The sequence below is a fragment of the Nelusetta ayraudi genome, unplaced genomic scaffold, assembly GCF_046127955.1.
Source record: "Nelusetta ayraudi isolate G7.1 ecotype Tasmania unplaced genomic scaffold, CSIRO-AGI_Nayr_v1 ptg000011l, whole genome shotgun sequence".
Taxonomy (NCBI): Eukaryota; Metazoa; Chordata; class Actinopteri; order Tetraodontiformes; family Monacanthidae; genus Nelusetta; species Nelusetta ayraudi.
Genome location: NW_027466061.1, coordinates 28,658,701 through 28,684,118, shown reverse-complemented (window position 1 = coordinate 28,684,118; position 25,418 = coordinate 28,658,701). Strand labels below are relative to the sequence as shown.

Here is a 25,418-nt window from a genome sequence, read left to right as displayed (position 1 = left end):
AATAGTCCCTCAGCGCACACAGTCACAGCCGGACTTTTTCCCTATAAGAGACACAATATTATTACTCGCTCATCAGAATGGACCGTTCCAATAGTCTGGAATCTGGACGGACTACGTGAACTGGATGTATGTTGGGTCGTGATGAAGGATGAACGGAAGTAAAACTTAACAAAAAAAGGCGTTAAGATGATCTCTATGACTCTTTATAAATGTGTACATGTCAAGTTATACCACGTGAGCTCGGCAACTTTGACTTTAACAGACTTGTGTTTTATTTTGAACGACGATCCGGAAGTCGTAATTTCACGCTGTCAAGCGGAACACTAACCCGGAAAAGTGGGAACGGAAAAACTGCTAGTTCATGTATTTTTCCGCGGTATGAGGGAAGACTGTCCTTCGGAAGTCTGTGTGATCTTGTGACGGTGCAGGATGAGCGTCAATTTGGACATACGATTGAAACGAGCCAACAAAGTTTATCATGAAGGCGTAAGTTGGTCGGAATCGTTTAGCTAGCTGCTAGCAGCCATTGCCAGTTTGCTAACTCCTGGCTTGACTAATGCTGATAGAACTGTTGTAGTAACAGTTTGTTACGTCCAGTGGTGCTAGGCTGTGTCCTTAAGACCCGCACGACCCGCATCTGATCCGTGCGGGGTGTCACGGGAAAATGTGTCATTTAGTTAAATTATGTGCTTCCTCTACCGAGTGGTCTGGACTGGCGTTGGATTGGTAATACGTGAATCCACTACGTTGCCTATTACAACTATTTGTATCTCCAAACTTTGTGCCGAAACGTGGAGCCCAGTCATGTGATCACACTCACATAAAGACACTCCCCCTTTTAGTTTTAATGCACGCCTCCAAAATTGTACCAGCTATTATTTGTAGACAGGAAAATGACACAATTGAAGTGATTTGCAGTTTTTTTTCTAGATTTAAAAAATAAATAAATAAATAAATATATATATATTATTGTATACTTTATCTGTACTGTAAGTTGTTTCTGACATGATCAGACTCGCTGTGTGCAGGAGACAGTGGCCGGCATCATTGTGCTGGTGTCTAAGGACGCGTTGCAGCATCACGGCATCTTCCTGAGCATGGAGGGCCTGGTGAACCTGCAGCTGAGCTCCAAGAGTGTTGGCGTCTTCGAGGCCTTCTACAACTCTGTCAAGGTACAAGACATGCACAGCGATGCTGAATCTCGTCTCTGTCGTCCTAGGACATAATATAGAGTGAGAATGAAGCTTATAATAAACAACATTTCCCCATTATCGGGCCTCTACCCTCCACCAACTGTAGCCCATCCAGCTGATTAGCAACAACATTGAAGTGGCCAAGGCAGGAAAGGTCCCAGCAGGCAAGACCGAGATCCCCTTCGAGTTCCCTCTCAGCACGAAGGGCAACAAGGTGCTGTACGAGACGTACCACGGGGTCTTTGTCAACATCCAGGTCAGTGAGTGTTTAAGTAAACCGCCTTTCATCAGCATCATTTCAGTATTGAGTCAATAATACTATTTCAGGAGTAAAACAGAAAAGGCGTTGTTCAAATTGTTTGTACTCCAGTGTTATGCAAGATCCTGTTTGTCTTCTCTGCTTCAGTACACGCTCCGCTGTGACCTGAAACGCCCTCTGCTGGCCAAAGACTTGAGCAAGAGCTGTGAGTTCATCGTGCACTGTCAGGTAAGTTAAATTTGATTAATTCAATTAATTGTGCAGGCAGCAATGCGAGATGTACAGGAGATATTGTTTGGTTCAGAGGTCCAGTGATGGGTGTTCAAAATGTATTTTCAGTTCCATCGCTGACATTGTCACCGTGTCTTGGTTCAATTCGCAGCCGCAGAAAGCCAAAGTCTTCCCGACTCCTGTCAACTTCACCATGACACCCGACACTCTGCAGAACGCCCGAGATGTGAGACGCTCACATCTCACATCCAGCTTCATCGTTGTACTTTTGCATTAGTTTTTATTGAAGAAAACGTGTCTCCTGCTCTCCAGAGGAGTTCCCCTCCAAAATTCCTCATCAAAGGACATTTAGACGCCACCAACTGCGTGATCAGCCAGCCGCTGACCGGCGAGCTGGTGGTGGACAACTCAGACGTGCCCATCAAGAGTATCGAGCTGCAGCTGGTGCGCGTGGAGACATGCGGTGAGCGTGAGATGATCGCACAGGCCCGTTTTTTGTTTTTTTTTCTTCTTAGCAGCCGCTTTTCTGAAGATGCACCCGTGCGTGTTGCTGCAGGTTGCGCCGAAGGCTACGCCAGAGACGCCACGGAAATCCAGAACATCCAGATCGCCGAGGGCGACGTCTGCCACGGTCTCTCCATTCCCATTTACATGGTGTTCCCCCGGCTCTTCACCTGCCCCACGCTGGAGACCACCAACTTCAAAGTCGGTCAGTAGCTACTCAGTCTTTCCCGACGCAGACATCCTCATGGCGATTTCCGTGCTCTGACCCTGTGGTGACGCTCATCTCATTTTAGAATTTGAAGTCAACGTCGTCATTGTTCTGCACGACGATCATCTGATTACTGAGAACTTCCCACTGAAGCTGTGCCGAGTTTGAACTACGGAGGATCCCAGTTGGACTGGACTGAGAAGTGGCACAAAAAAAAAAAAAAAGGACTGGAAAGAGACCACAAGCTGTCGAAGACCAGGACCAAAACCATTTTTGAGAATTTATAAATGTTCTCGTATTTCATCAAAGCAATTTATTTGTTGCTTGAAGATCAGTCACAGATCGTCCAACAGCTTCTACTTGTCAAAGTGTTTTATGAAAGAAACAAAAACCTTGAAACACTAAAGGTGATTAAAGTGAAGACTTTATTGGATTTTCACAATGACAGATGAGCCCAGGTGTAACCTGCTACATATCTAGCTGTGATATACTTTGCAATTTGTGATTGATTAAACAAGCAGTTTCTAATTATGCAACTTTATATGTCAAAGCAAAGGATTTATTGAACAGCGGCCTTTGTTTCTTGCCAAGTCAACGTCTGCCAAGAGCGTTTTGGTATGGTAACTTTCTCTCCCTTAGAAACTAAATCCCCTTAGCAACTAAATCTGATTGCGGAATGTCGCCCAAACCTTTTATATAGACGCGTGAACAGTCCAATGATTAAAAAATATATGACGTTTAACAAAGCAAGTAGCAAAATAAAAAAGGATAAAACTGTAAAAGGCGGATAATCTCAAGTTTGGCAAAGACTTCAAGGCGCTTGGCGTCTCCTACTGGTCAGAAGAGGGAAATCAGACAGTAGCGTATGAACTCTGCAGTTGGGACATGTGTTTTTCTCCTTCAGCCACTGACGGATGCACTGAAAACAAACAAACCTCAAACTCAGGATGAAGACTGGCATTGTAATGATTCACATCAAAAGATTATCAAAGCAAAGTAAAGAGAAAAAAAGGGAATTTGGAAAAAAGGGCGTGTGGCTCACCCAGTCATGAAAGCTGTGGCGGCAGTCCAGCACACAGATGTGCTCCGGGTTCATGTCTTCATGACAAATGATGCAGGGATCCTCCATGTTCAGCTGCAACCACCACACAGAGGAGGAGTCAGACTTTCAATTCATAAAAACCCTCGTCAAGCACTGCATGTTCTGTTTTCTTCTGTTGCATATAGCTGAAAGGAAGACACTAGAGCAGGGAGCTGAGAAAGAGCGGTGATTGACGACTCACTGCATTGGAGGCGGGGTCTTTCTTAGTTTGGGGGGTCTGCCAGGCTGAGGGAACAGGAGGCGGCGTCACTGACTGAGCCAATTTAGAACTTCTCTCCTGCGCAGGAGAAACCAGACGTCAATGACTCAGTAGATTTACGGGTACTTGAAGAAGATGTGTGACTGTGGAGTCTTTGGGCTCTCCAGTCTCACCTGATGGTTCAGGATCAGATTCGACACCCCGGAAACCAAGTCCTGCACTGAGAAACTGCTGAGGGTCCCACCGCTGGAGGCACGGAACCCCTGAATGAGCCTCTTCAGCTCGCCCCTAAACACACACACACACACACACCACACACACTTAACTGCTGATGATCAAACATGGGTCTGTGGATTTTTTTGTTTCCAGCAGCTGAGTGTCACCAGCACCTGCTGCTGTCGGGGAACAGGGAGGTGAGACGCAGCATGGCCTTGTCAAACACGCTGCGCTGAGGTTGTGCGTTGCTGGTGGTGGATGCTGCAGCCTGGTGGGTCAGCGAGGCGGCAGCCCCTCCCTCAGCCGGCTGCAACTGTGACAGGAGACACTTGGGTTTGTAAATATTTGGAGTCTGTATTTCCTCCCTCAAACAATGATGTTCGTCATACACTTTTCACAAGTAACAAAAAAAAATTAAAAAAAAATAAAATCAGCCCACTGTGATGTCACACAGGGCACTGATTTCTCTCAGCTCAGTGAAAACACCACTAGCCAAGCGTTGGCTCTGCCCTTCAAAGCCGCCTTGTTTTTGTCACCTTTCAAACACACGGGAAGTCCAGTAACAACTGCCAACAGCAGGAGGCTGCAAACAGAGGGCTAAATATTCTGCTTTCTGGAGGACTCGAGTGCGTGATGCTGCTCCACAAGAGTATGGGATGAAAAAAAAAAAAAAACATTCTGAGAAAAGGTAAACATGGCTCATTTACATTGCAAACAACAGAAATAAGACAGCAAACTGCTGCAGAGGAAGTTGCTCGGCCTCTGACGGTCGGTCCGTCGTCCCCGGCCGACTCGGCTGCAGGCTCTACCCGTGTCTGGCCAGCGCCCAGGTTCACCCTGGAGTGCAGCAGCGTGGGGTGCGACTGAGCGCACACCAGGCAGCTGCTTCTCTCCCGGCAGGAGCCGCTGGTGTGACCCTGGCGGAGGCAGCCGAAGCACAGCCCCTTCACGCGCAGGAAGCGGATCTTCTCCTTGTGGGGGACCTTGTCCATGGCGCCGCACTGCTCCATGGCGTGCTCGCCGCCGCGGCAGTACAGGCAGGGGGCCGAGAACGCGCACGCCGGGGCGTCTCCGGGCTCAGCGGCAGGCGGCTCGGCTTCCCTGCGCTGCTCGGTCCTCTCCAGCAGGTGGCCATACGCCAGGTCCAGCGCCGCCTCGGCGTGGCCGTTGACGAAGTCCACCAGGTCGCTGAACCTGGCCGAGCGCTTCTCCTCCCTCTTGATGGCCCGGACTCGGCTGCCCCAGCGGTCCCTCAGCCTGTATGGCAGCTTGGCCACCACGGCCTGCGTCAGGAGCGAGCGCTCTGGCTCGCGCGCGCGGCGCAGCTCCGTCATGGCCTGGCGGCACTCCTTGAGGAAGAGGCCCAGCGAGAGGAGGGCGCGGCCGTCCGTCGAGCGGATGGCCGGCCAGCTCAGGGCCTTGTCCACGTAGGCGGCGGCGATGGCGTGCGGCTTGCCGTAGTGCTTCTTCAGCAGGGCCTCGGCCTTGCGGTAGGCGAGCTCGGCGCGCAGGTGCAGGCAGCTCCGGACCAGCTCCCTGGGGTCGCCGCTGGTCAGCCGCAACAGGCAGCGCAGCCGCTCGGCGTCGCACGCCGTCCTGCCCTCCACAGAGTGTTTGAATTCCCTGATGAAGCAGCGATACTTCAGCGGGTCGCCGCTGAACACGGGGATGGCCAGCGGGGGCAACGTTTTTCGCTTGGTTGGCTCGTCGGCGCAAAGTTTTATTGTGGCGGCGGGCGAGCGCCGGACGGGAAATTGGGGATCCGACGAATCTCTCGCCGAGGAGTTCACTTCCTCACAACTGGACCACCTGGGGGAAACGTCTGCCAACTTTTTCAGGAATTTCCACTTGGGATCAGTTCCTGCCCAAGCCGTCAGCGTTTCTAGAACCTTCCTCTCTTTCTTGTCTCTGCCGCTCTCGTCCCGCTCCCACTTTACCTCGAGGCGACGAGACGCAGCAGCTGAAGCTGCAGGATGAGAGGAGCGAGCAGAGGGAGCGACGGAGCTGCGCGCTGAAGCCAAGATCTGCAGCATTTCCTCCACTGATGGACGCGCGACTCTCGCCTCTTCTATTTCTTCTTCATGTTTCGTGAGGGTCAAAACCCACTTAGATGAAATTGTCTGATACCTGTCACGCCCAGTGTGACTTCACAACAACAAAGAGCCTTGGCTGCCACCTGGCAGCACTGATTGTAGCAAATCACTGCTGAATATTCTTCATCCCAGTGGAGAACCAGTGGAAAATTAGATTGAACTTTAATTTTGTCTCCAAACCAGAGAGTGGTAGGTGAAAACTCTCCACCTTGACGGCCTCCACCAATCCAAAACGCTGCGTTTGGTCTTTGATTGCAGCCTCATCGACCTGCCTTTTAACTCTCTGGCTGACTTTAAACCCCTCAGACAACTTCTGTGTTCCATCGACACTCTGATGTGACCCGACTTGCAAGTCATCAAGAAAAAGGTCTGGAATTTCAGCCGGAAAACGCAGCACCCTGGTCTGGTAAAACACCTGACGGATGCTTTGATGTGTGTGAAGGCGGGAACGGTGCTTTCTAAGGTGAAAAGAAGTAAATGGGGGGAGAGAGTCTTACTGGGGCGGCTGCAGCTTCAGGCTGGTCCTCGACTTCAACTGAAGGCAACTCGGAGACCCTGGTGCCGTTCTTCACTTGTTCCATCCGCTGCCGGTGCCTTGCCTGCAGAGCACGCAATGGAAAAAAAAACAATAATGCAGACGTCCCAAAGCATGTTTTACAATGGAACTGATTGGACTGAGAAGTTCACGGTTTTCTCTTTCACCTCTCTGATGGAGATTTTCCTTTCAATGCTCTGAACTTCGGCTCTGACGCCGTTCCGAGTGGCTTCCAGCTGCTGGCTGGGAAATCTGCGGGAGACAGACGACAAGCTGAGCGTCCCGCCGGCCGTTTGCTCCCCCGGCTGCGACTCCACCCATCTCACCTGTGCATGGCGTCGTCCAGTTGGCCCGTCAGGGCCCTGGCGTTGGCCAGCTCCTTGCCGAGGCCGTGCAGGACGCGAGCGTGGCTGCTCTCCACCATCGACAGCTGGACAAAGCGTTCAAAGCGAGACGTCAGGCGGCGTCAGGCAGAAGGTTGGACGGACGCGGCAACGAGAGAAGAACCAGGACGCACCTGAGCTGTGTGAGACCTTCTGCTGGCCGAGGTCTTCGAGGCCTCGTGGCGCTTGATCTCATCCTCCACGCTCAACTTCTCACTAGCTGACATGTTGCTGAAAACGTTTTTTTTTGTATTTTTCAGAAAAAGTTATGAGTGAGAGAAAAGCCTTTAGATGAAGCTCTGCTCACAGCCTCACACACACACACACACGACTCACCTCAACTCCAGGAAGTCGCTGAACACCCTGTCGTACTCAGTCTTCTTTTCTCGGATGGTTTGTGACAGACTGAAAACAAAAAGACCCTCCTGTGTTTTTCACTGGTGACATTGTTAAAAGCAACAGATTAAAAAAGAAAAGGGGAGCAGCGGCTCTGGCCTCTGTCTTACCTTGACCTGTTTTCTGCCATCTCTTCCAACTCCAGCTTGATGGACTTCAGGGCCTCCTGGTTGGCCTTCTTCTCCTTCTGGTCCATCCTCACCTCCTCTTCCAGCTTCCTTCGGAACAGCAACAGCTCCTGATCGGTCACCTTGGCGAAGAGAAAATGAACCGATGATTAAAAGAGTTCGGGCCGATCGGGCTCCAACAGAGCCACTTGTGCTGCGACGGCGCCTGGACCCACTTGAATGTTGTTCCTGATGGTCTGAATCTCCTGCTGCACGGCGGCCAGCTTCTCTTCGTGCTCCACGTTGGTTCCGCCGCACTTCAACAACACGTCCTCGATCTTCCTCTCCATCTTTACGTTGCTCTTTTGCTTTTCGTTAAGGTCGCCCTGGAAGACAAAACACGTTGAAATGGTTGACGGGTTGACAACGACATTCAGCGAGAAGCATTAGAAGGACGGAGAGCAAGAAGAAGCAAATCACAATCAGGATCACAAGCGGATGAACACGGATGAGAAGATTTGTTCAGACTCACTGGGATGACCTCAAAACGACTGTATAGCTCCGTGTTCACCGCGACACTCCTCACATTATCCTGTCCACAGAGCCAAGAGTTGGATTTTAATGCCGTGTCATTTGGTTTTCCTTTTCAAAACCCCCAGAGTTCTGTTGGCACTGACCTCCACTGGCGCTGCACGATGGCTCGACGAGCCTTCCGCCGCCGCAACTCCACCTGCGGAGCCGCTGTTTTCCGACAGCGCCTCTCCATCTCGCTCGGCACGATTCGCGTTCAGCTCCTCGTCCTTGTTGAAGGAAGAGTAAGGATCTTCTACTTGACTGAAATCTAGCAGGCTCTCATCTTCCTCCTCCGCCGCTTCTGGGACGTCGACTCCAAGAGCCGAGTAGCTCTGTGGCGGCGCTCCGCTGGAGCCGTGCACGTAAGGATTAGGGAGAACCGGGTGGGAATTGCAAGCGTAACTCGCGTAATCGGGGATGTGAAAATCGGGGTCGATGAAGGAGTTGGGATTGGCTCCGCCTCCCGCCCACTGCACCGAGGCCACGGGCGTCACAGCGATGGACCTCCCCATCTTCCTGAAGCGCACAGACTCCAGCAGGAAAGGCTCGATGCCGCCGGCCTCCTGGATCTTCAGCTGGGCTTCCGGTGGGAAGTTATGTAGCTCTCCCACCAGCAGGGGGTGCTCAGGACCCAGTGGACCATGCAGCTCCAGGATCTGAGCAAAGTAGCTGCAGGGGGAGAAGCCACACGTGGAGGTCAGGAGACATGCAATGTGCAAAGTTTGCATAATATGGGGCCTTGAACATCTGCTGCTCTGGTGGTCACGGGGCCCTGGCGATGGTGTTGTTGCCTACTCGTATAAAGACATCTTGGCTGGGTCGGGGTCGGCAAACTGCTGCTCACTTCTCAGGCCGTACTCGCTCTCAAACTCGGCCACTTGGTCACGAAGCTGGCTGGGAACTCGGAACGGCTCATCGGGGTTCAGGAAAGGTCTGCAAAAACCAGACACTGTCAGCTTCATCGGCGACCCCCTGCCCCGTGACCCCTCAGTGCAGCGCTGTCACTTACAGGGATGGGTCTTCAGAGAAGTCTGGCTCCACCTGCGGCGTCAGCGTCATATGAGACAACACAAAAGTACTGTGTGGCAACTGCAAGGAGAACATGGGAAGCATGTTAGAGTCTCGCCGATCACATGTCCCTCAACCGCCGAGCAGATGTCTCACCCAAGCATCTTTATGTTTCTTCTTGTGACCTCGGCCCTTCATATAATTCTAAGGAGGGAAACAAAATTATCCGCATTGGAGAAAAACGTACTGCCTTTAACGCCTTGAAGGTCCGCACAGACTGGAAGACTCTTTAGATGAAGCAACCATACAAAATACAGAGCCTCCCAAAAATTTGACATCGATTGGCAGCCAAATTTGGCAATTCTTGTTGAAATAATCTCAAATTTTCACAGAATGCATAGAAACAGATGATTTTGTGTCTTGGAATATGCTCGCACACAGTCACCCAGTTAATAATAAACTTATGTTCAACACCTTAACTGTTCAATTTCATCATTGAGCTAGATAATTGCTTTTAAAATGATGTAAATTTTTTGGGGACACCCTGTATAATCCTCCACATGCCCGACTAGTGTGCAATTGTTGTTTCACAATACTTACATTTTCACTTTCAGACTCTTTTTTTAAAACCGAGTATTGGACATCTGTAAAAAAAAAAGAAAAAAAAAGAACCCAGAGACAGGGTTTTTATGACTCGTAAGCAGACAGAAGAAGCTAACCATGGAGGACCTGCGGGACGAAGTCGCATGCACGTACCCATCATATCAAAATAAAAATCTAGCAGAGAGTGGCAGGGGCCAAAGTCGTCCCTGTGCTCCTCCAGGGCCCAAATAAACAGTCTGACGTCGTCGGCCACAGCTTGTTCCAGGAAATCCGTCAACGTCACATCCGCATTTGAAAAAGTGTCAGGCGTCACGCCCAGCTTGTCTAAGACCACCTCCTGCAGGGGGCCGAAGTGGAGCACCTGGGACAAGTCCAACTGCTCCAGGAGCTTCGAGTGATGCTCCACAAAATGTGTTGCAGCCTTCAGACCTGTAGGGGGCAGTGAAGAGGAGGTCAGACCGCTGCGAAAAAACAAAACAAAACAAAATCCCTGGATAGTTTGACTGCGTTCAGACTGCAGGTGAATCTGATTCCAATTAGATGTGGTTTCAATCTAGATGGGGTGAAAATCAGATTTTGGCTGGTAGTCTGAACGCGCCCTTTGTGCTGCGGTGTGACTGCTGACCTGCGTCGTCCAGGCGCTGCGCCCACTTGAACAGTTTGGGGTTTATATCCTGCGACTTGCTGAGCAGCTGGACGACCACGCGAGCCCAGATGCGGTTCTTCCTCTCCAGCACCACCTCGGTGACCTGGTGGACCGTCTCCAACCGCTCCTCCTCCCAGCGAAGCAGCCTTCCGGCCAGCTGGTTCCCCCTTTGCAGGTCCAGTGTGAGCCACGGCCTCAGAGAGTCGGCCAGCGTCGACACCTGGAGGCTCTGCTCCTCCCGCAGCAGCTCCACGTTCTGGCTGAGCTGCAGGAGAACCGGGTCCCTGTACCGCTGGCCGGCTGCAGGTGTGAGGAAACATTCGGGGAAGAGATGCATTAAAAACAGTCATCCATCAGATCTACATGGCATCTGACAAACGGGTACAATGTTTTTAAAATCCAGAGGATTTGTTTCACACATGCGGCCATTAATTAAATAATTTTAACAGTTGCCATGTGATGTAATGACCCCCGATTCATCAATTAATGAATCAAAACAAACTGAAGGCAGAATTGTCCATATTTGCCACTTGTCATCACCAAAAACCACTGTTTATACAAAAACCAACCTTTCCCAGTTTGACCAGCAGAGTCTTCAGCCTGCGGTGGATTCTCGCTTTCGGCCGACTGATTCGCTTTGAACATTTTCTGCTGCTTCGTTTTTAGTCGACGCTCCTCCTTTGATTTTATTGTTTTAAGACTGTCAAAAAAAAACAAAACAAAAATGGAATGTGAGCGGTTATTTTGCCGACAAGGTGCTCGTCTTTCCTCCCCTCCCTTCGTCTGCACTCTTCCTCTGAAAGTGAGTTTATGAATTCCTGGGGCCTTTAAAACAGCAGCGGCCTATGTTAGCAAAGCCGTTCACCAGTCGCCAGAAAGTGAGAGAAAGGTGTCGGATCAATCAGCCTCACTTCAGATTATCATGAGTTGGGAGGAAGGAAGCCTGCTGCTGGGGATGGTGGGAGGCACCAGTGACGGAGTCCTTACCTTGAACATTTCTGATTCACTTTGGACTTTTTTGGAGTCTGTGGTTTGGTTATAGGAGCTTCAACCTGGGGGGGGAGCAAGAGAGAGAGAGAGACCGAGAGAGACCGAGAGAACCCACGTCAACACAGATCTTCTTCAAGATAAACGAGACGCGGCTCCACTCGGGCAGAGCGGCCTCACCTTAAATTTCTGCAGGCCCGTTGGATCAAAAATTTTAATACTCGAGATTTTTCCCTGACAGTCTGGGGTCAGGCAGGAATCCTGCAAAAACTCCTGGAAGAGAAAAGAGAGAAAAACTTTCTGAAAGGACCGCTGGCAGCAATAAGAAGACGCCTGTTTCGGGATTCAAAACTAACTTTATCGTTCTTGTCTGAGTGGGACGACGTCTTCAGGGCTTTCCAACACGCGCTGTGAAACTCAACTACGCAGTTCTGACAGCAGCCTATCTGAACGAAGCCCTGCACACAAACATGTTGAGGTTTAAAAACAAAATAACCTTTTTGTGAGAATTCCGCTTGGTGAGCTGGGCGTTACCTTAAAATCTTTATCTGTGTAGTATATTGGAGCTTTCTGATGGTCGGCAGACTGGTCCAGTCGGCAAATTGCAACAGGAGGAGGAGGAAATTTACACGTTTCTATACAGTCGTCTAAAACATTCTGAAAGCAGAGGAAGCAGCAACAAAATTAGCACAGGATGTTAAAAAAAAAAAAAAAAAATGTCCATGTGAAATTCCAAAATTTCAAATATGTACCTTAAAATATTCAGGTAGGGTTTCTTTGACTATCTCTTTGGTTAAAGGCCAGGTTAGTTTCCCCGGCAATATTTTATTATTTAATATCTGAAGGGAAAATAAAAACTGTTCCAAGGCGTCGGAGAACCTGCACAAAGACCAGACGACAGTTTTGGTTAGAAGACGCAACACCACTTGTCAAACACTGGAAGCTGTGCAGATGGAAACGCTGCACCTGTTCTCTCGGAGAAAAATCTTTCCGCGGGCATAGATCACCAAGCACTCAAACGTCCTCTCCTTAAACGACATCATCTTGTCCACAACTTTCTCTGCTTTACCCAGTTCCTGCATTCAAACAAAGAGGCTTTGAGTGCGATGCTTGTAAGCAGGAAGTAATTAAAAATTATTTATTTTAGTTTAATGAAAAACTGTAGTTGTTGTAAATCATTTGGTTTGGTTGCACTAAAAATGACGTAGCGTGCGTGCGCGCTACCTCGGGCTGTCCGATCTCTGTTAGCGCCAACACATGTCCAAACAACAACAGCATCACATCCAGAGAGGACAGTCCCAGATCCTGGTGGAAGAGAGACAATCGTCACCACAAAGCGGACAGCGTGCTGTATTTTGACAAGGCTGCGCAGTTGTTGTTTTTGTTGTACAAATTGTCTTGTGCGATTACTTTGGGTGTGCAGGTTTCCAGCAGGGCCAGTGCGCGACTGAAGGCCTGCTCTGCATTGTGGCTGCGGAGGTCGGCCAGAGCGGTGTGGCCGTCCTGAACCAAGCAGCTCAACTGTCTGCACAAGCCGTCTCCGTTGTCGGCGTCCGCCTTCTTCTTCTGAGCAGGAAACACCACACCATGTCACGAACCTTCAACTATCACGGATGATTTTTGCATAGGTTTCACAGCAAACTGACACCAACCTTTGCCTTGTCTTTAACTTTTTGTTGGTTGTCTTTAACTTTTTGAGGGTTGTCCTTAACTTTTTGAGGGTTGTCTTCTTTCTTCGTGCCGATGGCAGACTCCACTGGGGTCTCTTTTCGCACTTCTTCTGTAGAAACTTGACTGGAGACGAAGGTTTTCAGTTACAGTCACGCTTGTCACAGCCACAATGCTTTAATTTATACCATTTAAATGAATCTAGTAAACACACAGAGCGGTTCACTACTGACCTTTTTGATGAGCTGGTACCTTTGGTGCTGCCCTCTGCTGGTGTCTTCTTGTCAATTTCACCTAAGGAGAAAAGCGTAAAAAAAAAAAAAAAAAAAAAAAAGTATCACTAAAAGTGGGCGGGCGTTTTGGATGTGAACGAGCAGGAAAATGATCACAGCTCATGTTTCACACTCGACGACCCCGAGGTGGCGATGAGCCCAGAAAATATTTGAAAACTGTTGCAAGTCACAGCCGACTTGTTTTGTTTGGCGTTAAAGGAATTTAATGTCAGAATAAAATGTTCTCGTGTATATGAATACAAACTCACCTGTTCTCTTACCCGTTGCGTTCCGCGACATCTGTCAATACACACATACAATTCATGAAAAAAAGTTGAGTGACGACCACGATACAAATTCAAAGGCTGTCTCATTAAAACCTCTCAATCAATTCTATGTTTTTAGACGCTGGCGGGTTCCAAACCTTATTTTTTGGGGTCGAGTTTTTGTCTTTGTTGATGGCGACGGTGGCTTTTGCAGACTGCGCCCTTAAATCAACACTAAATCAAGAGAGACATAAAATGGCTTACCAGCGTCTATTTGAATGCAGTGAGCAGAAACACACAACACTCACCGTTTCAGGTTGCATAATTGGGCCATTAAGCCTGAGACACAAAAACAAAGGTTAGGCTGGGTTGACATTGCTCAGCTTGTTGATAGCAACAGTGTCACCACTCCCTCCTTGGCGGGCGGGTGGAGAACATACTGTTAGGTTTGGTGGCTTCCTCGATGAATTTCACCCTTTGTTCGTGGAGAACCATCTTGTCGTCGTCACCGCACATGTCAATGGCGGCGTCGTTGGCTTCAATGGCCCGCTGGAGTTCTCCCATGTAGAACAAGGCCTCAGCGTACCGGTAGTGGCCCTGCACAGACACACACACACAGGGAGGAAATACACAGTAAGCCCCTTCTTAGCTTCATCAAATCATATGTGTAGCGGTTCCTGTTTGAAGCAGGAGAGTGACGACAGTACCTTCGCCCATTCTGGCTTGATCAGAATGGCACATTTTCCATCAAAAACAGCATTTCTGTGAGAAAAACAAAAATCAAATACTAATAGTTGTGACGGAACATTTATTTCGCATCCCAAAATCGCTTCTGATGATTACAGACAAAGTAAAAACACTCCGGTATCAAGTGAGGCAAGTCTCCCCTTTCTGAGACGTTTGGTGGTGGAAGACAACTACTTTGACTAGTGTATTATTTAAGGCTTTTTTCAATAAATACATTTCCATGCCCATACTTGCATATTACTCACAGCTGTCTGTATCATTATTCCCATTTTCAATGTTTCAAGATGATGGCTGTTGCAGAAACGTGTGCTACTTACAGATATTTCTCACAGCGGATGTAACACTGGGCTCTGTTTCCATAAAAGATGTGATTTTCAGGACTAAATGGATATGAATAAAGAGAACATTTAAAGCTGTGAAAATTCATTGTACAAAACCAGAATTTTCACAACACCGGTGCGATAAATCTGCAGATCAGTGATATGTCCGAGGATAAAACATTGACCACTTACTTTAACTCGATGGCTTTGGAATAAAATTTGATGGCCGGTTCATACTGCTGTTGCTGAAAGTGGTCATTTCCTTTTTTCTTCATTTCATCACTTTTCTGCACGAAAGAGAACGACAACAAAAAAATGTATTCTTGGAAAACAGAGAGAACGGTCTTATGTTACTGTTGCCACCTGCACAGAGGGAAACACTGCACATTGGATTCACATTCGCTTACCTGGATATCAGAAGACGACGTCTGAGACATCAGCTCTCTCATTGTTTTCTCCAAATTGGCTCCCATGTTCTTAATATGCTTTGCAACTAAACACCAGCAGAGAGAGTGCAGGGACTTTCAACATCAGGATAGTAAAGTGAAACACCTCTCTAACTCTGGAGACGCGATATTTAGCTGTTCAGTCCTGAGACGACCAACGGAGGGAGCCGTTCATACATCACAGGACGCTGGGGAATGAAGTGGAAGTCTTACCCTCTACGAAGATGAACTGCAGGGCTGTGAAGGTGGGTCGTTCGTGGCCAAGGTCCAGAACGCGGCTACAGATCGTCGGCCCCCCCGTGGCCTCAAACCAATACATGGCATCCACCAGGGGCTGACTGAAGGGCTGCGCTTGCTGTAGGGCAGAACACTCGGTCAGTTTCCAAAGTGACTCAGCGACTACATGAGGTCCGTGACAAAACATGCCGCCCATCGGACTGACATTCTGAATACTTTGTGTGGCATCGCGTCGAGTTTCCCACATGGCTCTTTTCTCCAACATCACAATTAAATCGAATCCCATATAAGTTTTACTCTTTTATCCATCAACCTCGCACTAATACTAAGCACAATAGTTTTTGAACTCACCAAATAAAAGATGCAGCTTAAGAAAACAACGTGTTTGGCTTGGTTATCTTTCAGCTGGAAGACACAAAAAAAAAAAAAAAAAAAAACAGTTCAGATTTACGGCACTCAGTCTCACAGAGGCGACAGCCAGGAATGACACAGGCGCCCTGCTTCAATCACGAGGACATCAACTTACGATTCCTTTTTCCACAGTTTTAAGGATTTCTTCCACTGCCTCCATCTTTATCAGGTGCTTGATGTTCAGCTCCTTGCTGGAAAACGGAAGGAGACAATGACGCGTTCAAAAATGGTTTCGTTTATAAATAGCAGACTCGTTATTTGACAACCGAAAAAAGGACGAAGACAGGCCGACTGCGCTTACCGGGATCCTACAAGTCCTACTTTTAAAGCCCAAGTGAAAGAAGCGCTGCTCTTGTCACGCTTCAGCAGAATGGGCAGCCAGAAAGTGGCAATTCTCATCCGCTTGAAAGCTGCTCGTTGGGTGGAGGGAGCGATGGCGCACCATCGGTTGACGGCCTCGTCTGAAAGACAAACGCGCACAGGAAACGTACAATAGCGTGAGGCATTTGTGAACTTGTACAAAGACCTCCACGATGTGAATGTAACTCACCCAGTGGGTTGTACAAATGGTCAATGTTGCCCGGGGTACAACATTCAGGAGAAAACCCAAGTCCCTGAAGGTAAACCTGTTCATTTGAGACATGGTTAAGAGTAAAACGTCATCATCATCATCAGTTGAAAAGAAATGTATATGTAGAGAGAGAGAGACTTGGTTTTTGACACTCACAGGGCGGGGGGGGTTTTCATAGACATGAAACTCATCTGGGCCGCTGCTTTCCGAGTCAGAATCAGACATCTTGTCCAAATCTGCAAAAAAAAACAAAAAAAACATGGCAGATTTGTCATATTTATTACAGCTGCGGTCAACTTATTTTTGTCTTTATTGTCAAATTCTTTCTCCGTTTTCTGTACTGCTGTATAATTTTTTACTTGGTCCAGCTGTGCTAAAAAGGAGCCTCTGCCATAGAAGCAGAGTCAGGGCACTGAGGTTTAAGACACACGGTGCATGAAAACACTGTCGTTTTAATCCTGAACTGTCTGCGGCCTCTAAGCTCTCAGAAAAATTACAATACTGGTTAAAAATCTCTTCTTCATTCAAGTATCAGTTATAGAAGAAGAAAATCTTTCGTGGTCTTTGCCCTCTACCGCATGTATATTGAATTGACATTGGCAACAAAAATGTTTAGACGGATAAAAGTGGTTTGCGTCTTCGAGTCACGGTTTCGTACTGCCGTAACAGCAGACAGAGATGGCTGTGATTCACAGATCCAAGGCCACAGAGCAGGATTTACAAAGCACAAAGTTGACAGACGGTTTTAAGCCCTCATACTTCATTGGTGTTTGTCACATTCACAGCCAACCAAAGCTGGCATGCATTCACAATAGCCATTCATCTCGGCTGTTTCAATTCATTTCACCCCATGGTGCTGCAATAAAGGAGGACTGAGGGTGAATATAGATACATGTAGGCCTGTCGCAATAATCGATAATTCAAATAAATAAAAACCAGGTAGGTAATTTTGCCGGCCTCGATGAATTGACACGTGCGTTTGTTTTTCTCCTCTCTCGCTACCAAACACGCTGGATGAGAGAAAAAGGTCTCACTCTGTGCATTTGTCTCGACACCTGTTCGCGTTAGCAGTATAGCGGAATGAACGGAGTGAGTGAACTCTCCTGTCAGTCATTAAGTCTCAATTTGTCACGGGATGAGCGAGGCGCGCGCACACACACACACACACACACACACACACACACACACACACACACACACACACACACACACACACACACACACACACACACACACACACACACACACACACACACACACACACACAATCATCCCCTCCAGTTTTCACAACTGTGAAAATAAAAGTACCGCCCGAGGTTCCGCGGAGCCACCGTCCCGACAGGCAACACTGACTGAAGCGTTTGGTAAGCAAAGCAAATATTAAAAAAAAAAGTCCTTCCTTTCTTTCTTTTTTTTTTTTATCGTGGTGCTATTTTTGATAAAACGTGAGTCCATTTTATTTTTATTTTTTTTTGTTGTCTTTTATGTTTACTATGTTCGTTCATCTTATTTGCAACCTCTTAATCTTGAGAAATTAAACTTTATTGCTTTTGACATGGTGTACTTGCATTATTATGTAATATATTATCATTATATGATTTTTAAAAAATGGTGTCAATATCGTTTATCGGCAATAATTTGTAGCACAATTATCGTCCAGCAAAATTTGTTATCGTGACAGGCCTAACTGTATACTTAAGTATTTGTTTATTTATTGCAAGTCATATCGTTATCGCACTATCGCATATTTTCCTAACATCGTGCAGCCCTATTGGTCAGGTTCTATGAAAGCTGCCTGAGGCCAGCAGAATCTACATTAAAGGCTCCTGTCCGGTGTTTGTGAACGGACCGCAGTCGGTTGCGACAGCCAATCAGATCTCGAGTCTACAATGCCAAGATCAGCCAGCTGGCTTTATGCTGAACTTCACAGGTCCTGTGATTGGATGAGCGGTGAGAACCTTACAGACTGAACTCCACCCAGAGATCCGGTTGCCACCACGACGAACCCACGATGTTTGAGGAAGAATATTAAGAATCAGTTGCCAAGTCATCTGTAATTTAAAATGTAAATAACGTGGTGCATTGGAACAACAGCTGTGCCAACAATTGTTTAATAATTCAATAGTTTGTTTGGTTATCGTCTCATACGAATCTGCAACAATGAGCAGTTTATTGGACAAGTTTGGGCAAGAGTTAAAGCTCTCAGTGTAATTTTGGGAGACTTATTAAAACTTTGTTGAGGAATATCTTAAAATCACCTTTTATTTGTAAGTTTTGACAGTATCAGTGGCCTTAGTTATTAATTATGATTGAAATGAACTAAGTTTTGCTTGTCTAGATCACACATAAAAAGGAAATGTGATGCGCAAGTGTGATTCTGTAGCCGTAGCGTGTCACATTGAGCATTATGACGTCACCGGTGGCCTCGGCGTGAATTGCACTGTCATCGACACATCATCACTGCATGATACACCGCAACATTTAGAACTGACTTTAAGGTCCCTCTCCTCAAAAACAAAGCTCTTGGTATGGGACCAGGTTCCATGACTAACACTCTTATCAAGCACACACCATCTAGAACACCGCTATCATCAGATGCAGGTCTTTGATCGACTCTTATTGCACTACTAATCCTTTCCTAATTATTACACTGAAAATACTTTTATTATAATAGTTTGTGCTTTACCAATTCTGTGTTGTTGTTGTTTTTTACTATGTTATTACCATTATCTTCATATCAAGGCACAGAAATGACTTGCACTATCAATTTTACCTTGCACTAACAAGATTATAGTCATTCACGAAGCCTATTTGAACATTATTTTTCTGATATGATGTTGATCATTGTCCTATTCTATGCATTTTTTTTTCCTTGCTGCTTTTTATTTCATGTGCAGCAATTTAAATTGCAATTCTTGTAAGAAAGATGCGATATAAATAAAGTCGTACTTGTTAGTCGTACAGTAATACTTTTAGAGCAGTGGTTCCCAAAGCTTTTAGGCTGTACACACCGCTGCCACACCCTCTTCTCCTCCTCCTCCTCCTCCTCCTCCTTCTCCTCCTCCTCCTCTAGGTGTGACTTGTGAATATGAGATAAAATATGATACAAGAAGCGTGAGGGCGGCGCACCTGCACCTAGGTTTCCGTTTCCAAACAACTACATGCGCTTAAGAGGAAATGGAAGATGCCGGGCCAAACCCAGGTATTCCATAAAGGAAGATCTGCATCGCCTGATCGTCTCAATAAAAACAGCAAACTGATTAATAGCCGTTCTTGGTTTAGTCCGAAGGGTAAAGCTGCTTTTGTTTTTGTTGTTTTCTGATATGTAAGGCTGTTGTAGTTTTCCACCACGTTTCAATCCAGACAGTGGATCATCAATAATATTGTCGATTTTGTCAAGTTTGTTGTCAAGTGGGCTTGAGTCAAAAAGAGGTACAATGGGCGTACGATTTGATGCGCTTTTTGTTCAAACTGTTTGACATAATACTAAATGAATGGCTTTCCTTCTCCTTGCAACCACTTGTAAACCGAGGAGCCTATTTATCTTTCAAGCAGCTTGCGGCCAAGATTTTGGAGCGAAAACGAAATACACGATAGTTTTTCCACTGACGTTGCGAGGACATTTGAGTTATTTCAACACACCACGCGGTCTTACAAACACCAAACTAGCTTGTTATGTTGTTGTTGTAAAGTTCGGCACCTCCTGAAAGTGAATGCCATTCTCGAGTTGCCTTAGTCATCAGTGGAAGCGACACATTTCCCACAAATTCAGTCAGCACGCGACGCGGCCGTTTGACGAGCGTGTCAGTGGTTTCCAGTTAGCCGCCAACAACGACGACGACGAGCACAACAAGTCTCACCAGGTTTCAGCGAATGTCCAGTGTCGAGGGTTAGCTGCTGCTAGTCGTGAAGCGTCGATGTTATTACGGACGTGTCACCATTTGACGAGTTGTAGCTCCTTTCAAATTCTTCCTCTGCTTTATCGTCCATCCGATTTCCGGTTGCTCTTGCGTAGAAGAAGATCCGGTTTCCTGATTTTCACTCTAAAACGCTGGATTTTAGGATGGGTGTGGTGATGAGACGACCGCGTTATGATAATGAACGTATGTTTGGAAGTACTTAGTTTACCAATTAATAAACCTATTTTTATGTATTTTCTTCTGAAATATACGGAGCCCCCCTGGTGGCGTGGATGAAAAAAATAACAATGTGTGGCCACGCATTTCTATATAGTGCCCACGATAAAATAAAATTAAATAAAATTAAATAAAATTAAATAAAATTAAATTAAAAACCGCGTGTTCAAGAGATGGTGAATGCGTGCCTACGCGTCATTATCTCGTGGCCACGATATGGTTAATTTGTGCCGGTAGCGGGGTGGCTGTTTACATGCAGCTTTCAGTTTTGGAGTGATGCTGATTATCATTGGCGAATAGAGGTAGTTATACCCTAGTTTTACATTCAAGAGTAGGCTAGGGTTGGAATGACAACAATCATTATCTCGTGGCCACAAGAATAAATATCTTGTGGCCACGCGTTTATTATCTCGTGGGCACAATATAGTAATGCGTGGCCACACGTTAATTTTTTTCCCCCTCATTCATGTCACCAGAGGGGCTTCGTAGAAGTATACTACTACAACTAATAATAATAATACTAATACTACTACTACTACTACTACTACTACTACATACACACTTGGTTTTCTTTTGTTCAGACAGCTAAAAGTTAAAACAGATGTTACCTGTCTTGACAGTTTCAACTGTAGCTCCAGTCTTCTTCAGAAGAAGAAGGGCCCCCCTCCTCCTCTTCATCAGGAGGTACCACCATCAACCGGGACGAGGGGGCGTACACCCTCTCGCACACCTGGGATTCGCTTCTCCAGAGACCAGCCAAGGCGGGGGAGGCAAGGCCGACTCGACGGCCTCTAGTAGGTCCGTACGAGTCGGACAGCTGTTAAATGACGCGTCAGCAGCACGTCGGATGACGCTTCTGAAAAAGACTGGAGCTACAGTCGAAACTGTCAAGACAGATAACATCTGTTTTAACGAAAGAAAAAAAGAAAGAAAGAAAGAAAGAAAGAAAACCAGATGTATATCTACCAACGAAGACAGAATGAACATTTTCAATCAAACTCAAAGACACTTTACAGGGCAGTTAAAAAAAATAAAATACATACATACAAAGCTATACGTAAAAAAAACAAGTAAAACTACTGAAGGTAATATTACATTTAATCTTGATGCGTGTGCCTAATTATATACTCACTGATATAAATATGCATAATTATGTAATCATTGATATGAATATGTTTAAATAAGTCAATCTCTTCTTAAAGATGGGTAATCTGTGCTTAACATCAGTGGCGGATCTAGGGGATGGCTACTTGGGCTCAAGCCCCAGATGTTTTCTCAAGAGCCCCGAATCTCGCTTCTGAGCTGGTCTGAGTATAATGTGCAGTACTGGAATTCACCAGAGTGGCAGCATGCGCAGGAAAGCAGCCTAGACCACAGACGGAAATCAAATGAGGTTTTGTAATTTTCCCTAAAAAACGGGACAAATTGTGTCCCGGGAGAGATTTTATTTTTCAGGTGGTGAAAAAAGAGAACAATGCATATGTTTTTTGTCTGTGTGCACCACGCATTGGATGTCTGTCTACCCGCCTGCCTGCCCGTTCAGATGATTGGCGATCATGCGCTGAACGAACTGACATCTGCACCCTCAGGGCTAAGCCCATGATCTCCTAGAATCCTAGATCCGCCCCTGCTTAACATACTCTAAAAGATTCTGTGCAGAGTAACATGATACCTGAGAGAAGAGACAGGAATGCGGCCATCGTAAAACAGTGACCTTAGGTGACTCGCTGTACCAGGCCGAGAGAGGATCCAGCATCTCTCTACCAAGCATCTATACCTTGGACCTCAGCCTACATCTGGGAACAAAGGCAGCGGCAACATCCAATGAGACTGGGTTGCGGAGACCAGACAGCCAATCAGAGAAGGACATAAGCTCAGCGCGCCAGCAAGAACAACTGGATCTTCTCTATCTGAAAAGACTGACCAGGGGACAAAGAGTCAGTCAGACTTCAGGACCTGATAGCACTTGTTGATGTTAGGCTTGAACTCGACCCAGAGCTCTGTATACTTGTATTCTGAATTTGCATACTAAAGATAAAATCAGCATTCTTCTCCTAAAACTCTTCATTAAACGAACATGCGGATCGTCAGCACGACACTAGAAAAAAGGCGATCCAACACTACACAATGAAGTATTATCCGTGTTTATGTCAGTAGTCTCAAAATGAGCCAAACCCCAAAATTTCAAATTTCCCAATACATGAAAACATACATTTTATATTTAAGCTTGGAAAAAAATACCTATTTTTCTTAAGAGTAAAACGAAACATCATGACAGCTTTGATTGAGAATGGCAAATTATGAATTTTTGAGAGCAAACATTTCTCTTTCCCACTGTTCATACTCTTTTCAAAGCTCAAAGTGTCCCCTCTGCCTGAGAAGGCCGTGGAAAACCTTCTCTGGGTACTGGAAGAAATTTCTGTTGCTCTCCAGGTCCTGGGCGTTCATGATGTGAGTGACCAGAGCTTCCTGTATGGCTGGAGACTGACAGGGGTGGTGGCGCACGTTGTGACTCACATTCCTTAGAGGCTCAATAACTAACATACCAGGAACACCGACATCCTCATCCCCTTTATTTCCAGCAGAACTGCTCACTTGGTTTTCCACACACTTAAAGTCTGTTCTAGATTCTTCAGTTTTCCAAATTATTCTAGCATTGATAGGTCTATTAGCTGTGGCCGTCTCATTTGAAGAATCACTCGAGGTAACTGGTTCTGCCAGGCTATCATTAAACACAACATTATATTTGCAGGTTAAATTGGTAAGAGTGTCAGTCTGTTCTTGTGCACTGACGTTTTTTTTTTTTTTCGGTCCTGCTGCTGCAGTCTCTTGAATGTTTCTGCGGAGATAGATGGTGTAGTCCTGGATCAGGCAATCGAACTTTGACTTGTAGGCCCGGCGCAATGATTCAACTGATCCTCGTGGTACCGAATTCAGACGAACCTGTTGGTATACAACATGGATTTCAATTGGCTTTAAAATAGAATTTGTATTTGTCATGCATTACTCAAATTAAATATTCAAATGTAATACTTTAATTCTTTATTCTGATTTTTTTTTTCATTTATGATACTAGTTTTTTCAATAATACTTTCAGCGCTACAAAAATGATAAAATAGCACCACAATTTATAGCAATCACCCCATAACAGTGGTAATAACTGTAGAAGCTCAAAAACACTATTGTTGCTGAATGGATAGATAGACATTATCAAGCTGTGTTTGGAAAAAAGCCTCAACACCAAATAGACTTTAACCTCGCAACACAAGTACAAAGTCCATTTGCTCCCCTGTCAAGCCTTCTCGTGAACAGGAGTTTTTAAAGGATGCAATTTTGCAGAGATGAAGTGCATTCCCCTCGGCCTCACCTGATGAATCCTCACATGCAGGTGGAATGCAGCACCGACCAACCACTGTTGCACGGACACTGAGCTCATTCTCTTCTTTGTGGTCATTCTCTCGTAATGATCAAGAAGCTCCAGTTTCAGGAGGTTGTCAAAGAGCTCTGTGGTCTCTGCCATCCCCACAAGGTTGTTGGCGATGCCAGGAACAACGGCGAGGTAGCTGTGGACAAACAGGCCAATTCTTGAAGAGCTGCTGATGCCAAAGATATTTTGAGCCTCAGCTCTTAACCCCGTTATCGCCCCCTCTGGTGACCCCTGGGCACGTATCTGTTGAGATAAAGAAACAACACAAAAACAAAACAAACAGAAATTCCAGCAAAGATGTCTATCGTAAAAACGCAAATGGTAGCAGGTTTCACTCACCTGCTGGGCAACCTGGTCAAAAAGCATAGACAGAGCCAGGGCGACTATGCCAACTCGCCCGTGGGTGACCCTTCTACCACCCAGCTTCTCTGACAGGCTGAGGCCAAAGGCGGACTGCTGCTCCCCACTCATGCTGCGCTGCAGGGAGGCGTACCGATGCTGCAAGACAGCTGCAGAGTCCAGGGACAGGAAGGAGGTGAGGATAGGATCCATGGAGATGTCTGGGATGATGCCAGCATCTCGGGCCACTGAGAAAAGCTCCTGGACGGTGGCTCGAGAGGGGATACACAAACCAGGACCTGTCAGGATCATTGCTTAGAGCTTTGCTGTGTGTGTAGCCCAAGAGTGTGTGCGTGTGTGTTTGTGTGTGAGACACAGTCTGTAGAGTTTGTGTGTTCTGCCCCTCTATCTCTGTGTTTGTTTGCCCCCTGTTATCAGCACAACGTGGCGTCAGGAAATGGAAAAACCAATTTGCTTAAACAAAAACCCTATTTATACCTATGTAGACAGGATTCTGAACCTTATTTTCGCTAAAATAAGGTGGGATCAGCTACACCTTTAGTGATCACTCGTTTTAAGACCACATTTATCTCCGCACAGCGTAATCAGTGGCCCTGAAAGTCAATGGCTATTGTCATCTTTCTTCTTTCTTACCTACATTTGCTTAAAACAGAACCAAAAGAAAATACATTTGAAAAGAAACAATACCAACATTGCCAATAAACTTCAAAATTATTTTAATAAAACTGTACATTTTACTTTTTCTTTAGTCAGTAGGATTTTGGGGATTTTTTTTTTTTTTTTTTTAAGATTCTTTCTTTATTTGGAAAGGACAGAGAAATTGCACATTACAACAAAATAAAAGATGATACAGATTAAAGTCTTTCCATTTTTTTGTTTAAGTCCTGGTAACTTGCATTCCTGGGAAACATCAAACTTATTCTTAAAACCTGTACCGGTGGAATGGCAAGTACAGCTTTGTAACAAAATTTTGATACAACTTAAATTTTATGAGATGAATAGTTCACAAAAACGGTGAACAACAACAAGAACCGGAGGGTCAACTCAGCTGCTGCCGCAAAAAGTAGAAAAATAATCATAGTAATTAACCACACAAACAAAAACAAAAACCAGTAAGATCACAAGAAATCTGCTCTCATTGGGGTAATAAACAAAATCCATTTATTCCAGATTTGGTAGAACTTGTCTTGCTGAATTCTCAATTGAATGGTCAATTTTTCCATCCTAAAAACCTCCAGGATGGTTCCAAACCAGTCATCTAGAGTAGGCAGTGTCTGGGTTAGCCACCTCCTAGTAATGGTCTTTTTACTTGCC

At 46.2% G+C, this 25,418-nt stretch overlaps 3 protein-coding genes across 4 annotated transcripts; 1 reads left to right on the top strand and 2 right to left on the bottom strand.

Annotated features, from left to right (window-relative positions):
- The first annotated feature begins 159 nt into the window (after nt 1–159).
- On the top strand, nt 160–2,927 carry vps26c (VPS26 endosomal protein sorting factor C). The gene is made up of 8 exons (XM_076022467.1): nt 160–486; nt 1,029–1,172; nt 1,300–1,449; nt 1,600–1,680; nt 1,835–1,909; nt 1,996–2,146; nt 2,240–2,392; nt 2,481–2,927. Exons 1-8 carry the CDS (start codon nt 430–432, stop codon nt 2,561–2,563), a joined length of 894 nt encoding a protein of 297 aa, XP_075878582.1. The 5' UTR covers nt 160–429; the 3' UTR covers nt 2,564–2,927.
- Nucleotides 2,802–21,056, bottom strand: ttc3 (tetratricopeptide repeat domain 3). 2 transcript variants are annotated; one of them, XM_076022457.1, is made up of 46 exons: nt 20,926–21,056; nt 16,338–16,417; nt 16,161–16,236; nt 15,912–16,071; nt 15,726–15,801; nt 15,551–15,604; nt 15,176–15,317; nt 14,924–15,009; nt 14,709–14,803; nt 14,514–14,576; nt 14,157–14,211; nt 13,890–14,046; nt 13,758–13,788; nt 13,608–13,683; nt 13,453–13,483; nt 13,145–13,205; nt 12,896–13,037; nt 12,654–12,809; nt 12,468–12,548; nt 12,210–12,319; nt 11,996–12,122; nt 11,778–11,900; nt 11,600–11,701; nt 11,424–11,516; nt 11,244–11,308; nt 10,826–10,956; nt 10,236–10,556; nt 9,764–10,039; nt 9,608–9,651; nt 9,164–9,211; nt 9,009–9,088; nt 8,795–8,932; nt 8,104–8,668; nt 7,959–8,018; nt 7,663–7,812; nt 7,430–7,569; nt 7,260–7,328; nt 7,058–7,154; nt 6,867–6,970; nt 6,708–6,792; nt 6,503–6,604; nt 4,086–4,225; nt 3,870–3,984; nt 3,679–3,774; nt 3,438–3,530; nt 2,802–3,314 (listed from the first exon to the last, which is right to left on the bottom strand). In XM_076022457.1, exons 1-46 carry the CDS (start codon nt 20,993–20,995, stop codon nt 3,207–3,209), a joined length of 5,274 nt encoding a protein of 1,757 aa, XP_075878572.1. In that variant the 5' UTR covers nt 20,996–21,056; the 3' UTR covers nt 2,802–3,206. The 2 variants fall into 2 exon arrangements, with proteins under 2 accessions (XP_075878572.1, XP_075878573.1); XM_076022458.1 differs by lacking the exon at nt 20,926–21,056 and adding an exon at nt 20,042–20,220.
- Nucleotides 21,057–22,445: 1,389 nt separating this feature from the next.
- On the bottom strand, nt 22,446–24,456 carry LOC142885721 (uncharacterized). Its single transcript, XM_076022455.1, has 3 exons — nt 24,084–24,456; nt 23,685–23,987; nt 22,446–23,260 (listed from the first exon to the last, which is right to left on the bottom strand). The coding sequence occupies exons 1-3, from the start codon at nt 24,393–24,395 to the stop codon at nt 22,667–22,669; spliced, it is 1,209 nt and encodes a 402-aa protein (XP_075878570.1). The 5' UTR covers nt 24,396–24,456; the 3' UTR covers nt 22,446–22,666.
- Between the last annotated feature and the right edge of the window lie 962 nt (nt 24,457–25,418).